At 40.2% G+C, this 16213-nt stretch overlaps 1 protein-coding gene and 1 long non-coding RNA gene across 2 annotated transcripts; one reads left to right on the top strand and one right to left on the bottom strand.

Moving 5' to 3' along the window:
• Nucleotides 1-301: 301 nt before the first annotated feature.
• On the bottom strand, nucleotides 302-4368 carry LOC102310485. The gene is made up of 3 exons (XR_316821.1): nucleotides 4235-4368; nucleotides 3285-3423; nucleotides 302-1082 (listed from the first exon to the last, which is right to left on the bottom strand). It is a non-coding gene; the product is annotated as an uncharacterized LOC102310485 (long non-coding RNA).
• A 1507-nt stretch (nucleotides 4369-5875) lies between these two features.
• On the top strand, nucleotides 5876-16167 carry lrrc40 (leucine rich repeat containing 40). The gene is made up of 15 exons (XM_005938435.3): nucleotides 5876-6096; nucleotides 7591-7772; nucleotides 8427-8500; nucleotides 9939-10068; nucleotides 10228-10351; nucleotides 11360-11499; nucleotides 11687-11859; nucleotides 12146-12236; nucleotides 12536-12581; nucleotides 12791-12893; nucleotides 13712-13819; nucleotides 13935-14045; nucleotides 14485-14562; nucleotides 15291-15476; nucleotides 15821-16167. The coding sequence occupies exons 1-15, from the start codon at nucleotides 5955-5957 to the stop codon at nucleotides 15924-15926; spliced, it is 1794 nt and encodes a 597-aa protein (XP_005938497.1). The 5' UTR covers nucleotides 5876-5954; the 3' UTR covers nucleotides 15927-16167.
• Nucleotides 16168-16213: the final 46 nt, after the last annotated feature.

Here is a 16213-nt window from a genome sequence, read left to right as displayed (position 1 = left end):
TTCATGGTTTCATTATTCACAGCAAGTCGTCCGGGTCCTGAAGCAGCAAAGCAACCCACAACCATGACACAATCACCAGATCTGACTGTTGGTATGAGGTTCTTCTTCCCAAATACTGTGTAAGTTTTACTAACAGACAAGTTTTGTTTCCATCATTTTTTTTGATTCTTGATCAACATGCATATATTTTCTCAAATACATTTATGAAGGATACAAATTATTTAAAAGCACAGCTTTATGTAGGGATGCATAAAAAATAAAAAGACGACAGGATATTGGAAAAACAACATAATCACACCACTTCTTCTTCTTTCATTTATTCTGGGATTTGGTACGTCAGGTGTGAGCTCCAGTAGCTCTGGTTAACCAATAAACCAGTAACCAACCAGACCTAGTGCATCATTGTAAACATAACCTTTAAAACTAAATATATCATATTTTGTTTTATTTTATTTGCAAAGAAAAAACCCAAAGTAAATTGCAACATTTATTTTTAAAGAGCAAAATGTAAATAAATGCCTGATGTTGCAAATACAACACAAATCAAAACTTAATTTGTTTTGTAAAATGTTTAACATAATTTATAATTCAGCAACAGATTCTATATTGATCAAATATTTGATATAAAATAACTCTAAAATGAATTAAGACACTACATGTAGGATTTAAATTTCCAGTTTTCCAGAACAGTTCTTGGCTTTGCAAATAATCTCACCTTCCTCCAGTTTCCTGTCTTTCTTACATCTTTCTCCATCTGTCAGTTTTGCACATGAATGATTTTTTCCTCTCGCTGGAAAATGCAGCAACTCTTTATTTAGCTCACAGACATGTTTTGCGAGAAAAAGTGCAGAAACGCTTTTTGTCTTTGCTGATATTTTCTGATATTTGCTCAACCACCAACTTAAAAACTCGATTTATAGCAATATTCACTAAATATGACCATGATAACTTTATTAAATAAAAACAAGTGAGTGAGTGTGATTTAGCAGAATCGTGCTCTTCAGTTGGTCATGAACAGCTACAGACTGGTTTGATGAATTTCAACTCCATCCGCCCCTGCTGGCTCGTCATAACCATCCTCCCTGCAGAAAAAAGACAGTGATGATCAGACAGGTTATTTGTATAATCGCTTTTACCTGTAGCTACCTTTGAATACCGTGAGTGACTTCATAATGTAAGAAAGTGCATCCAAATTTATGTCTAATGGATGTGAATGCTAGATATTTTTAAAGAAAAACAAGGTTATTAATTTCACCACCAAGTTAACTGGTAATTGTAATGCAGAAGTACAGTTTCCATTGTTGCTGTGGAGGGAGGATGTGGTCTGTGGCTTAGCTGCAGGGGAGAAGTGGTACAGTGGTTTCAGGGGCACTGCCAGGGGAGGCTGACTGACCCAGCTGTCAACGATGGTCTAATCATGCCTTACCTATTTCAGTAGCACGCTGGAGCCTGGCAGAGGGAGGACAACACTGGGCTGGCATTGAGAGACAGAGACAAAATGAAGGCGGCTACTGAGGCCTGAAAAAGCCTTTGTAAATAAGCGTAGCCCATACACGCAGTCCAGGTACCGGTGAAGATGGTTGAGGAGCTGCCCACTCTGCATCAGGAGATTGAGGCAGTGCATCAGCAACAAGATGAGATGCTACAGACCGAGGCCACAAGACGCAGGCGTGCTCAGAGGATCCACCAGGGAGCCCTCAGCCAATGGTGGCAAGACCATGGCTCCTTGCCCCAAAGAGGAGACCCTCCATCACCACCTGAGGGAGAGGAGCTGCCCTGTTCATATCCTAGTAACCTGTTTCTCTCTGCGTCCCTTAATTCTGATTAAAGGATGTGCCAGATTGGACTAGGTTTAACAAACTGATGGGCAATGGCATGATGGGCAATGACATGTGATGTCTGTGCTGCTCAGAGGGATATCACTTTGTTTTAGTTCTTGTGGATTATGCAGTGAGATGTCTCAAAGCAGCGCTGCTGCTTAGCATTTTTGCAAGGAGTGTAGCACAGATGCTGTTTTAGTTCACCTCCTGAGTCAGCATCCCAACAGAGATACAGATGGACCACGGCACCTTGTCTCACACTTTAAAAGAACACTATGAATTATTGGACTAAAAGTCTGTTCGGACCAGCGTCTATCACTTGCGCACTGACAGGTTAGTGGGGCATATGAAGAAGACTTTAAAGTCTACGACTCGTAGGTTCATTTACAAGGATGAACACAATTGGCATCACTGGCTAGACCCACTATTGTGGTTGTGAGGTGCCGTTGAGGTGCTGCAGGACCCTGCAGGATTTTCTCCCTTTGAGCTGCTGTTTGGCAGGAAGCCATGAAGGTTGTTGGAATTAATTAAAGAAAATTGGGAAGAAGGTACAGGAAGGCTATTAGTGTTAGGTGCATGCCATTAAGCAACTTAATTCATTTAAAAAATAATGTTACAAAAGCTTCGAAATAAAGATGGTCTAGCACACCCAGAGGGCTTGAGCTCCTGGCATAAACATCATATAGGTTCACAGTTCATCAGCATATTTTATTTTCATTTCAGTAGATTTTCTATTGATTTGTTGTTGTGTAAAACAAATCGCCATGGATGAAGTACAGCTGCTTCTTCAAGTCAAAGTTTGTTTATCAGGTGCCTGCTAGCTTTTTCCCAGTAAAGGTTTTAGACACTAGAGAAATGCACCTGCACTGTGTCTGCAATGGTTCTACCTTTTCACTCTTTGATCTGTGTGTGTGTGTGTGTGTGTGTGTGTGTGTGTGTGTGTGTGTGTGTGTGTGTGTGTGTGTGTGTGTGGGCGTTGGCCTCCTTGCTCTAGGCAACGGGGCTAGCTTCTTCCTGCTAGAGAGGTTTTACTGTTTTTGCTCTTGTGTTTACTTTTTATTGCTGTTTCGTATTGTGGTAATTCAGTTTTTACATCGTTTTATACATTATCTATGCAATCACTATGGTAGTTTGTGCTCGTGCAGCACACTGTGCTTCTGCCTAGAAATAAATGAACTTTAACCCTACCCTAAAAATACTGACTAATTGTGAGGTTTGGTTTATATGCTGTGACATCGCTCATCACCGTTGCCTCCACCAGTGTGTGAACGTGAGAGTGAATGAATAGTGGAATTGTAAAGCGCTTTGAGGGTCTTGAAAAGCGCTATATAAATGCAATCCATTATTATTATCAGTAGTAGTAGTAGTATTAGTATTGTTTATAAAGTAAGCTATGCTTGCATTCATTTTTGCTACATGAGATTTCATATATTTCATATTTCCTCTTTTTTCCCTAAAACAAACCTTTTCTTAAGTAGTCTTTGAATAACCAGAATAATGAAGACAAGGAGAAGGAAACCCACAACAGCTGTCAGGCCGAGTAGCCAGGGCTGAAGGGACACTGGCTTGGATCCTTCTGCTGCTCTCATGCCATTTTGAACACCTGCACACACACAGACTTGCATTATTATTGGGGGGGGGGGGGTTCTAATCACCAGATGATATTGCACTTTGCACAGATTTCCTGTAAACCTTACCCTAAATGCTTACTCTAAACTTGGGTCTACCATAAGCTTAAACTGATTGTTTAACATCATAGTTTAAAGTATGGGTGCTTCTGTCTGTAAAAGGAAGATGAGTCCTCAGTGTGTGCAGAGAATTATAATGACATTTGTGATATCAATGCATAACTGTAAATAAACCGATTTAAATTAATTTGTATGTTTTTAATGACATAATCATTTTTTAAAATTTGACGTTAGGCTCAGAACTGCTCCTTATCAAAAACGGAGCGAGTCCGAAGGACAGCGTTTACATTCTATTCATTTCGATAGACCTGGTAATTATATGTAACCTGGTGGAAGCAGTTTGTAGGAATAATTGTTCCTACAGGTTCACACCGCACTGCAACAAGGGTCTCATATGTGACATCTTCAATCATTAATGAACAAAATATGGAAACAAAGTTGAGTAACAAAGAAAACACATTTTATGGTACCACAAAGTGCCATAGTTAGACAGATTAGTGTTTCACAAGAACAAGCATTTTAGCGTTTAAGGACACCAGGTTAAAATAAATCAAGTAACTAAACAATGACCTAACGTCTGAGCTGTAAACAGTATAGCAGATAAAAGAAAATCAGACACACCGACGCACATATGTGTAGACAGCAAGACGATATAACCCACACTTGTTTGTAGTAAGAAATACAGAATTACATATGAATTCAAACAGAAGGCGGGACATGTTTTACCTCTGTCAGCTAAGCAGATGGTGGCACACAGCAGCACGCATGACAAAAATATTTTCATTGTGAATTCAGACCAAGTCGATCCAACGACTCACTAGAAATGGGACTCCAACTCACCTGACTTTCTGAGAAAACACATGCACCTAACACTAACTGGGGTCAAAGTTCACAGTCCACACAGATAATATCACAGAAAGTTGTTGTGCTATTACATTTCAGCATTTTCACGTGGTTCATGTACAGCCACAGGCCTCATAAGGGGCAATAGTTAATTAGGCGAGCACTGCTGAGTAAAAATCACAGGGCCATTACAAAGAATCTGAATATACTGAAATATTTTATAGCTTTAACAGCAGCAGTTTAACTTGATTGCTGAGCCTAGATTATCCAAGTGGCATTCTGGGCAAAAAAACAAACAAACAAACAAAAGCGCTTCTTTCTCCACTAACATAATAATCTGGGTAGGCTATTTAAGAGAATGAAACAAGTAGGAGTTAGGTAAGCAAAGGAAAGCAGAGGACAAGAAAAAAAGGTGTGCCATTTTTATGGAAGTTGCCTACTGAGAATTGCTTTGCTCAACATTAAAGTTGCTGAGAAAATCTTCAGTGTGCCGACATGTCTGTGTCCTGATGGTAAATTTAACATGAACTCGAAGAAATTAGATTTGAACTCATAAATAAACTTTGGGCTCTCTGTTTTCAATCTAATGTCTGATTCGATCATTCAAAAACATTATTGAATTTTTATTAGGATATTTCCTTTGTGGATGGATGTATACACCGTGTGTACATCTATCTTAGAGTCTCAGAGCTTATCCCAGCTGCTATGTGATGAGAGGCAAAGTACAAACTGTAGCACAGCTGCCGGCAATTTAGAGTCATTAATCTAACCTAACTCTAATTACCTCGGGAGGAAGCTCCAGAGAAAACCCACGCTGGAGAGACCCACGGTGAGAACATGCAAACTCCACACAGAAAAATCAGATCATGATGGAAAGCTAGATGGTGGCTTTGAACCTGAGACCAGGGATGGGGGTTTTGATGCTGACGTTTCCTCACTGTGTCGAGCTCCCAAAGCACAGATGTTTCTGAAGTGGGGTATCACTGGTGCTCTTGTGCTTTTCAGATTGTTTGTGCCAAAAAGCGATTTCCAGTATTTAAACTGCTGAAAATAATTTGTTGTCTTTAATATGTGAAACATGTCAAATCCATCCCTCATGAATGACATCAAGTCACAAACAACATTTCTGCCACAAGGTAGAAGCTGTAATCAGGTTTTTTGGCAAAGTGACTTGTATATATTGCTTATTTGTCCAGTTAAAAAGTCTTGTTGACATTAAAAATGTCTTTTTGAAGAGAGACCTGGCCATGCTTTGATGCAATATAACTGCAGCTGGAGCTGAACTCCTGAACATTTAGCGCCCCCTGTTGAACTCTTTGATATGACAGCGTGTGTAACCTGAGTGTGCGAAATACTTCCAAGACCACATCAAGCCAGAGTTTGGTTCGTCATTTTTTAAGTTTTAAAGATCCCTTGTTCGTGTTTAAAGGATATTTTCTTTCTTATGCCACATAAATCGATTGATTAGAAGACAAAGTGTGAATAAAGGACTTTTATTCTGAAGGATCGTAAACGGAAACGCTTTTACTTTTGGCGGAAGGCTGTGGGTGGGTGAGGTGCTGAGGTTAAACATCAGCTGAGTTCAACGCGGGTTTATTTCACCATGTCTCGATTCAAAGGGGGGTGTAAGGATTCTCTGGCGGGCTTTAAGGTGCAAACGGCAGAGCCGACTGTTCCGTACGGCCTGCTGAAGGCGGCCCGGAAGAGCGGGCAGCTCAACCTGTCCGGCCGAGGACTGAAAGAAGGTAATTTTATGTTAGCTCACACATACAGCACCACTAAAAGACCAGATCTGCCATTGATTTAATAAAAAAAAAAAGTAACCTAACATATTATAATATATAATAATAATAATATGACTACACGTTTTCTTCCTCGCTGGACTTCTTTCAGTATATATTTTGACTGAACAAACTGAACCTTGATATTCCCATATTTGAACACTGACATATGATCCTGCCTGTTTCCAAAAAGTATATTTTACGCCAGTGTAAGTCTCTCTGCTTAATCTACACTGCTTGTTAATGTAATCATGTAATCAACCGGCCACATGGCAGCGACCCATTTATTCATGTAGACAGGGTTAAGACGACCTGAGTATAAATAGAGTATGAGAATGGGGAAGAAAGGGGATCTAAATGACTTTAAAAGTGGGAGGATTGTTGGTGCCAGTCTGGCTGGTGAGTATTTCAGACACTGCTGATCTGCTGGGATTTTCCTGCACAACCATCACCGGGGATTACAGAGCATAGTCTGAAAAAGAGAAATGTCTGGTGAGCAGCAGTTATCTGGGGGAAAATGCTTTGTTGATGCCAGAGATCAGAGGAGAATGGTCACAACACTTTGACCTGTTAGGAAAGCAACAGCAATTTAAAAAAAAAAAAAGTTAGCTAACAAATTCAGACAGATAAGGCTGAAATGGTTTGGACATGTGCAGAGAAGGAATAGTGTGTGTATATATTTGATGGATGATGATGAAGATGGAGCTGCCAGGCAGAAGGAAGAGCTTTATAGATGTAGTAAAGGAAGATATGTAGAGGGTTGGTATGGCAGAGGATGCTGAGTGAGATGGAGGCAGATCCACTGTGGCGACCTTCTGAAAGGTAGGCCCAGCCGGACAAAGTTTATTGTTCTTGTTGCTGTTGCAAAGGTTAAGATGAAACCTGGGGTCCAGGAATTTATTGGCTTTGTTACTTTGTGACTAGTACCATGTTGTGCATACCTTCATGGCAATGGTCTCTTTCCACAAAAAAATTACACTGGCCTTTGTTGTGTCAGGTGAATGGTAAATGGCCTTTATTCATGCTTATACAACTTGCCTCATTCATCCATTCACACAAGCATAGGTTTATGGTTTGTCTAAGTAAGCGCTTTCTAACATTTGCACGCATTCATATTCTGATGGATTCATCGGAGAGCACACAGGGTTAAACCTTGCCCAAGGATATTTGGCATGGGAGCAGCCAGGGATCGAATTTCAACCTTAGTAGATGACCTGTTCTACCTTGTGAGCTACAGGCACCACTTTTTCTTACTACTACTATTATTTTTATTATTATTATTATTATCATCATGGGAGCATAATCCTTTTTTTACTTTCATGTTGTAGGCCAGTTATATGAATGAAAAAGTGTTATGGTTGGGGTTAGGCAAGTAAAAATTAGGCTTGAGTCTCCAGGACATGAAACGAATTTAATGTCACCAATACTGCGTAGAAACCCTACTAACACGTGGCTCAGTTCCCCAGAACGTCTATCGTCTAAACATCGACACACCAGAGGAGGCCCAGCAGAATGTGTCCTTTGGAGCAGCAGATCGCTGGTGGGAGCAGACAGACCTCACAAAAATACTGCTCTCATCCAATCAGATTACATTATTGTCAGATGACATCAGACTGCTGCCTGGACTGACTACACTGGATGTAAGTAGTAGAAGCCCCAATCAACAAGCTAGCTGAGTGTATGTCTATTATTTGTGTGTGTGTGTGTGTGTGTGTGTGTGTGTGTGTGTGTGTGTGTGTGGTGTTTGCTCTTTTTTTGGGGGGGGGTTCTCATGTTTTGGGGTTTTTTTTCTTCCCCTCAATAATGAGCTAATTGCTAATGCTGTGTTAGTCAGAGACAATACATTCAACTAACCTAACAATGCAGTAAAACTATGTTGAACAAAAGCTGATTAGAATTTGACATGGAAACATTTTTAATCTGAAAATGTTTCCAACATATATTTCTGTTTTTAAATGGACTGATTCTTATGTAGCGCTTTTCTACTCTCCCGGAGCACTCAAAGCGCTCTATACAACATGCCACATTCACCCAATCACACCAATGCTCACAAGCACTGTCTCTATACTTAGTGCTTTCTAACTACTTGTGATACAGTGCATGAAAGCTACCAGCAAAGATCAAAACTGTTTTATTGTACCAGGCTGTAAACAGGACTGTATGGGCAATTGTCTCAGAATTTAAAACTAGCCTCAAGTTCTGATTAGAGGAAATGCAGTTTCTGTTTTCATCTGTGAAAATTATGACTTGAAATCCAGCTAATAAACAAAAAATGTCAACTTTTGTTTTGGCAGCTACATGACAACCAGTTGAGTAGTTTACCCAGTGCTTTGGGAGAACTGCAGAATCTTCAACAGCTGCGACTCAGGTACACACACTCACACACACCATAAGTCCATAATCCTAATGGAAAAGAGAAATCTGAAACAGTTTGTGCACAACTCATAATACTCCAATAAAATATCTTATGTTACAATACTGTTCAACAGCCACCCCAGTTTGTTTACATTTTGCCAGGAAAATAGATGTAGCGGTTTATTGAAATGTGCAGATACACATGGAAATACAGTATGTAAGGTGTAATATGTTTGAAAGTCAGTATGTGGTATGACCACCTTTTATTTTACAGCCCAGCCTGAACTCTGGTACTCAACCACAGTCTGGACTATGGTTCAGTGGGTTAGCGCAAAAGCAATCTCCCTGTAGAGTGTGTTTGTGGCTGGAGGCCGTGTACAGACTGTGCAGTATACCCGGTCTGCTGGCCACTGGAGCCACAGAGGGAGTTTGTAATCGGTTCTGTTAGTTTGTCCACAGTCCAGTTTCCAAGATGTCAGCTTCAAATTCTCTGTGATGATCGATAACGGCTCAAGCTCATTTAGTTTTGGTGAACATCAGGTTTGGTTGCACCAAATATGAAAATCAGTAAAAACTTTCATTACCCACAATTAGTTATGTATTGTTTTCAAACTTCACAGTAGCAGACTAGGCCTTGGGTAACATGAATACTTAGGTTGGCTAAGGCGAACTAAAAAACATTTAAAGAAACCATATCAAGTCATATGTCGTGTGAAAGTGCAGGAAAGAGCTGTACACTTTATTTTTTTCAAGATGTCACAATAGATCTAAAACTCTCAAGTTTGTACAGCTTATGGAAGCCAAAGATTTCAGCCACGTCTGCTTCAATCATATGGATAAAGCTAAAACACGCCATTTTATGATGTAATCCTTCAAGGTCAAAGGTCAAAGTCACACGAGTTAAGAAAAAGCTTTAGTTTCTGTTGGATCAACTCCAAACTTCAAAACAATATATTAGTCATTGGAGAACAAAACATTGTTTTCTTTGTTTGAGCTCTTTAATGTTTAGTTTAACTCTTCATCATCATACGTACAACAGTACAAAAGAGAGACGAGCAAAACAGTAAATGAAGACTAAATACAGAATCAGTCATTTTAGTAATAGTCCTATTGATTATTCCACCAGTTCGTTGCATAAGAAATACTTGTGCCTTATTAATGAGCAATAATAAATATTCAAAAGAGAAGACACTGCAGGTCTTTCATAAATGAGGTTTTCATTGATTTCTATTTTAGAAATTGCAGTACTTTAATAATTTAAGTGCATTAAACAGCTGTCAAAAAACAAATGATGTATTTACATGCATTTAAGTGTGCAAGTGAAAGAGAGGGCTTGTGTCTGCAGTCCTTTAAGAAGCATGCGGTGGCTGCAGTGAAGAAAAGTGAGCATATCAGCATTCTGAAGTTGGCAATAACTAGTGATCTGTTGTGTTTTTGTTCTGTGTGGCCAGTCATAATCAGTTAGACTCTCTGCCAGTTGAGATGTGTACTCTAAAGAACCTCCGTAGCCTCACACTGCAGCAGAATCTGCTGGAGAACCTGCCAGAGGATCTGGGACAGCTCGCGAACCTCACAGAGCTGGTAACTAATGCATAATGCATGCACTCTAGTGTGTCTTACGCTCTCTGCTGTATTGGAAATGCATTGATAATCCATTTATTTCCCAATTAAAACAAAGTGGAATGAAAGACTGAAATGGAATGATGGTCAATTTCTGTCCATCCTGTTGAACGATTAAAGGACGCGTCCAGCAACCAGCTGAAGAGCCTGCCCTCCAGTTTCGGGTGTCTCGTCAGTTTACAGAAAGTGAACCTGTGTCACAACCAGCTTAGCGGGCTCCCAGACAGCCTAGCCCGGCTCACAAGTAAGAGTTGCAGAAGTGCTTACAAATAAGTTGTGAACGAGAAAGCGTTTGTTCCGGCGTAACAAATTATTCCATCCATTTATTTTCTTCAAAAGCAGCTCGCAGGTTGGCGACCACACCGAATAGATGTTTATAAAAAGAATGCAAGAATATAGATTTGACATAAAAGATGCACTAAAGTATAAACATCTATGTATGCATATGACCACAGCCTTATAATTAATAGTCTGATAGACATCAAGATGACCAGAAACGGACGAGGATCAGGAGAAAAAACAGCCACCGGTGACAAATGTATTTGTGGTTTGAGGAGAAACTGTAGAGAACTGGGCAGGTGTTTTGTTTAGTGAAGGACCATAGCTATTGTTAGCTAATGTTGTTTTATTGAATAATAACATAACTCTGTGCATATTCAGATATATCAGAATTGATTTTGTTTACTGTTGGAGAATTGGTGCTTATCTAAAAGATGAGGATCAGCTGCTATAAAGCAAATGACTTTTGTGGTCGTGCCGGGTGGATTTTGAATGAATATCCAGCAAAGCTGCAACAGCATCATGGCTCCTCCTCTTGTTTCCTTCTTGTAAATTCACTGGAATTTTATTTGTTTGCTTGGGGTTCTTTTACCCCTCAGGTAGAACAATGGTGCAGTAATCAGCACGGACACCTTATAGCAAGATTCTGTGTTTAAATCTTTGTATTTATTTCTGGATAACACAATAGTGTCATTTTATGTTTGCCATAATGTTCCACACAACAGAAAATATTAATATAAGATAAACTCGTGAATGAATAGGTCACAGTAGTACAGCTTGAGCTTTATTTTGGGCAGCTCTCTGTATTTTTATGTTTGCTACAAGCTGGCCAATAATTCCCCAAGATGTGGGTGGAGGGACAACAAGTTATTTCTTTGACATACACTAAGGCCCTGTAATAAGATGGGCATGTCAGCAGCTGAAAGTTGTGTTACTTTTTCTGGCTTTTTTAAACTCTGGTTTAATTTGGCAGATGTTAAGCTGCTGGACTGCAGTGACAATCAGCTGACTGAGATTCCTGAAAGCCTATCAGAGATGCTCGCTCTGGAGCAGCTTTACCTTAGACATAACAAGCTCCGCTTCCTCCCAAAGCTCCCCGCACCTGCGCTCAAGGTATTAACAGCAAAATGATGTTCCAGGAATTAAAACTCCTTTGTGGTGTGAGTGAAGCTGACGGTATTGGAGCAATGACCAAATCGCTCTGCGCTCTGTATTGTGTCTGAGACATGCTTCTGTGCATCCATTACTCTGGCAGTGCAGAAAGATGTAACTGTGTGTGTGCGTGTGTGTGTGTGTGTAGGAGTTATATGTGGGGAACAACCAAATTGAGCAGTTGCAGACGGAGCAGCTATCCTGCCTGACAGCCATCTCTCTTCTGGAACTCAGAAACAACAAGATCAAAACAGTCCCTGAAGAGATCACTTTACTGAGTACGCTAACGCGCCTTGACCTCACCAACAATGACATTACCAGGTAAGCTTTCAGTATGATGACACACTGCTCAGTAAACCTTTTATACCTGCAAGCAGCCAGGATGCGACTGAATTCAGTTGGAAGGAAATATAATCACTGCTCTACACTGAGAGCAGCTGCATCAAGTTTCTAGTGCCATTAGTCTGAATTTATGCCTAATTTGTATTTTATTCTCGTTTTCTTTATTTCAAGTATTTCTTGATGTTATATCTGAAAAGTGTCCACCTTTTCAGAGTAAATCCTAGCAGGTAGATTTTCATACAAATAATATTTTGTGTCCTGTCAGCCTTCCAGCGTCACTCAGCCTGCTGCCCAATCTGAACGTGCTGCTGTTGGAGGGAAACCCTCTGCGAGGAATCAGGAGAGACATCCTCTCTGTAGGTGACACATGAGGACTCAAATACAGAGTATGCATGGTAAAACAGAGGAAAGGAAGAGAGAAAGGAAACGTGGCAGCTGAATATGTAAAAACACTGAAATCTGCATTTACAGGATTATATGGAGAAGTTGTAATACAACGTGAATTCCAGAAAAGTTGGAATGTTCTTTAAATTTAAAAACTAAAAGACTTTTAAATCACATTAAATATTATTATCTTTGAGTAATTCATTATCTGCAGTACATAATATCAAGAAAATATTCAGAGAATCTGGAGAAACGTTGTCTTTTCTTACAGAAAGGAACCAGTGAGCTTCTGAAGTATTTGAGAGGAAGAGTTAAAGGTAAAGTGCTTTTTTGCCCTACCTGTATATGTAAATGGGATACTAACTAGTAGTTATGCTATATAAATGAACGTGCTAACACCTTATTAATACCTTAATAATGCTTAGTAGTGTGACGGTATTGCTATCAATGCTTTAGTTCTTCTTGTCCTGGGTGCAAATCTACAGATTCTGCTGTCCTTACATGATCTTTTGTCTGTTTTTTGTAGAGGAGCCTGACAAAACAGATGGAGGAGATACAGCTATGATGTTACCCAGCCAGGCCAGGGTCAATGTGCATGACATTAAAACTCTCAAGCTGTTGGCATACAGGTTAGTTATATAGACTGGTTTCTGCATTTCCACAGGAATGTGCATGTACTCTGTCAGGGAATCAGAAAACTATACTCACCAGGCTCTTTGTGCTGGTTTTTGTCTTTGCTTTGTGCTGTTGGATTTGTCTTCATACCTAAATACTAAGAGAAAGCTCATATGTGTCTTCATCCGGATAGGGGTTTGTGTTGGTGTGTGGGACTTTAGCCTCAGGATTATAGTGTTAAATGGTGATTACAGGTCATTTTATGGAGAAACACAAAAGTAATGTAACGAGTAGTTACATTACTTTACATTACTAGGTTTATATCTGGGAGTCTCCACCATTTGACCTTAGAACTGAAGAAGCTTCTCAGATGAGAGGTGAAACGTCTTCAAGTAACTTAAAGAAGTCCAGACGCTTTTCTTTGCAAGCTCCTTTGACCGTAACGAGTAGTGTAACAAATGACTGACTCGTGGGAGTAATTAAGTAACGTACGCCATTACTTTTAATGTTCTGTGTAATAATTACTGTTTTGGAGTAATGACCCAACACTGATCCCAACAAAGAGGAGAAATACCCCCAACATGCACAAACATTTGACCACATCATGCAATTAATTTGCAGAATGTAAAGTCTGTGATATGCAGTTTGGTTATGGTGGTAGCTCACAAAGTAGAGCCAATAGCAATCGATGCGAGAATGAATAGTTAATCAAGTGGACAAGGGATCGAGACAATGGAATTGCTAAATTCTTATCAATTCCCATGCCTAATAATTATTGGTTATTACAGTATATTTACGCTAAATACTCCAATGTGAATGTGTTTGTGACCAGTGACAAGCAAGCAGGGAGTATCCCAGAGGAGCTGTTTGCTGGTGCAGCTGGTCAGAGCATTGCCACAGTTAACTTCAGCAAAAACCAGCTGACTTCAGTTCCTCCCAGGTACACGCACACTCCCTCGCTCTCTTTCTTTCACACACAGAGCATCACTGTGTGACAGACGGTAAAGCCCCAACAAATGCAGATGATTGCAGGCTAATCACACTTCTGTCTGCAGGCTGGTGGAATTCCAATCTTCGCTGTCAGAAGTCAATCTGGGTTTCAATAGACTGATCAGCTGTTCACCTGACATCTGCAAGTTACTCCAGCTTACACACATCGATCTCCGGTACGCAGACACAGCCGACACTCGGATATGGACAGAATCTATTTCAGGAAGCTCCCATTTATTATATAATATGCAAATTTTGAGTCCAAAGTACAGAAAGGACAGAAATCCACCGCATCATTCGTGTGTGTGTGTGTGTGTGTGTGTGTGTGTGTGTGTGTGTGTGTGTGTGTGTGTGTGTGTGTGTGTGTGTGTGTGTTCTTTTGCTTTTGTTTTATTTTTGCCTTTCCAAATCAGACACCACATCATTGCAAACCACTGCCAACATTTTAGCTCTGGAGTCTCCCGTCCTGTCCTGTTTAAATTAAGCTATAATCTGACATTACATAATAATGGGTGTTGTTTTTAGTACTAGTCAGTAAGATGTATGAAACCTCTGAAAAGGGAAGGGTCAGGTGTTAATATTTTATGCTGTATTTGTTTCTTTCGTTTGTTTTAGGAATAATCAGCTGAGTGATTTACCGTCTGAAATGCAGAACTTAACTAAACTACGTTCCATTATCCTCGTTTACAACAGGTAACTTAACTCCACATTGCAGCCCCATCATCCAGCATTTTTTCATCACACCCCGCACACACATACGCAGCTGCTCGAGGGAGCAGCCACAGCAGTCCCAGCGCCTTACTTAGATTCCTCCTCGATGTCTGATCAGCTCTGAGGCGATCCTGACATGGCTTGCACATTACTCCATAAAGCACTTCAGTGCTGTTAGCTTGTAATGTTGTGTGTTGTGATGTTCCATATACAGCTTGTGATCCATTGCAAGACCTTCCCTTGACTGACCTTTCTGAGCACCACATCTAAGCACTAAATAAAGAAGAGTGTGCAGGATGGAAAGATGGAACTCAGTGGGATGTGATCTAAACCTCTGCCCTTAGCAGCTTAGCATGAAGCATCCACTGTTGTCTTACTCGATCTGATTCCACAAGGGATGTCAGCTGACATGTTGATTCCTGCCTACAGTATGTTGTACAGTTTGGACCTCAGAATATGATGCTGTGCATTGAAAATGAAGTTAATCAATCACAGACTAGACAATGATCCTCTGCTCTCATGAAACTAATAAGAAAAATATGTTATCGTCATGGTCTTAGCTACAAATCGCTTCACGTTGTTGTCACGGAGTTCGGCCTCCTCGCTTTGTGGCTCATAAACTGTAGGTAATGGAGCACATGTACAGTGGTTCAGTAAGTTGGCCTGTCTGACCTGTGTTTGTGTACTCGGTGTATTTCTGTTGCTCACAGGTTCAAATCCTTCCCTGACGTCCTGTATGAGACCCTTTCTCTGGAGACTATATTGCTTGCTAATAACCAGGTGTGTGAGGTGGATCCTAGTCGCCTGATGAAATTGACTCATCTGTCAACACTAGATCTGGCAAACAATGACCTGCTCAACATCCCTCCTGAACTGGGCCTGTGTACCAGCCTCAGGTAAGGACCTTACTCATTATTTATTTTATTTTTTTAAGTGAGATCACTTTATCCTGCTGGATAAAACAGATGCTGACAACGTTTATCTTTGAGGACAGAATTTGAAGTTATAAATGACAATATATGCTTCTGTCAGCATGTCACAAAATGCTAAATGGCAATAATATCGTGCCATGAGTGAAGTATCATGATAATATCATATCATGGGCTGTCTGCTGATTCCCACCTCTATACCATAAGTGCATCTACTTGAAATCGCAGCCGAGTTTGGAAACTGTGTAAATTCCTGTAAGATGTACAATAAATTCCTCACAAAATGAGTTGAATTTGGTGTTGTTCCTCAGGTGTCTGAGTCTGGAGGGAAATCCTTTCCGCACACCCAGAGCAGCAATTGTGGCCAAAGGAACAGATGCACTGATGGAGTATCTGCGCAGCCGCATACCAACGTGATTTGTGACCATGTTTGGAGGAGAGCACCACCACCGTGATCAAGACGTTTAAATGCAATCTTTTTACATTTTTTTTCACACATCTATGAAAAATGGTGCAGACTGCTTTTTGAAGATGTTAAGGGTAATAAAATAAAACCATTGATCGGTTTTTCTTTTTTCCATGGATGCGAGTCAGAATAGGATTTATATTGTTCGCTATTCTGCGGGCAGCACTTCCCCAAATAAAGTTGTTTGGCTAATTGTGACTGGTGTGACTTTCGTAACATATTAAGTACAGCTAATAGC

This window comes from Haplochromis burtoni, unplaced genomic scaffold (assembly GCF_018398535.1).
Source record: "Haplochromis burtoni strain Fernald_Lab_line unplaced genomic scaffold, NCSU_Asbu1 Contig_249, whole genome shotgun sequence".
Lineage (NCBI taxonomy): Eukaryota > Metazoa > Chordata > Actinopteri > Cichliformes > Cichlidae > Haplochromis > Haplochromis burtoni.
This window is presented reverse-complemented; position numbering and strand designations above follow the sequence as displayed.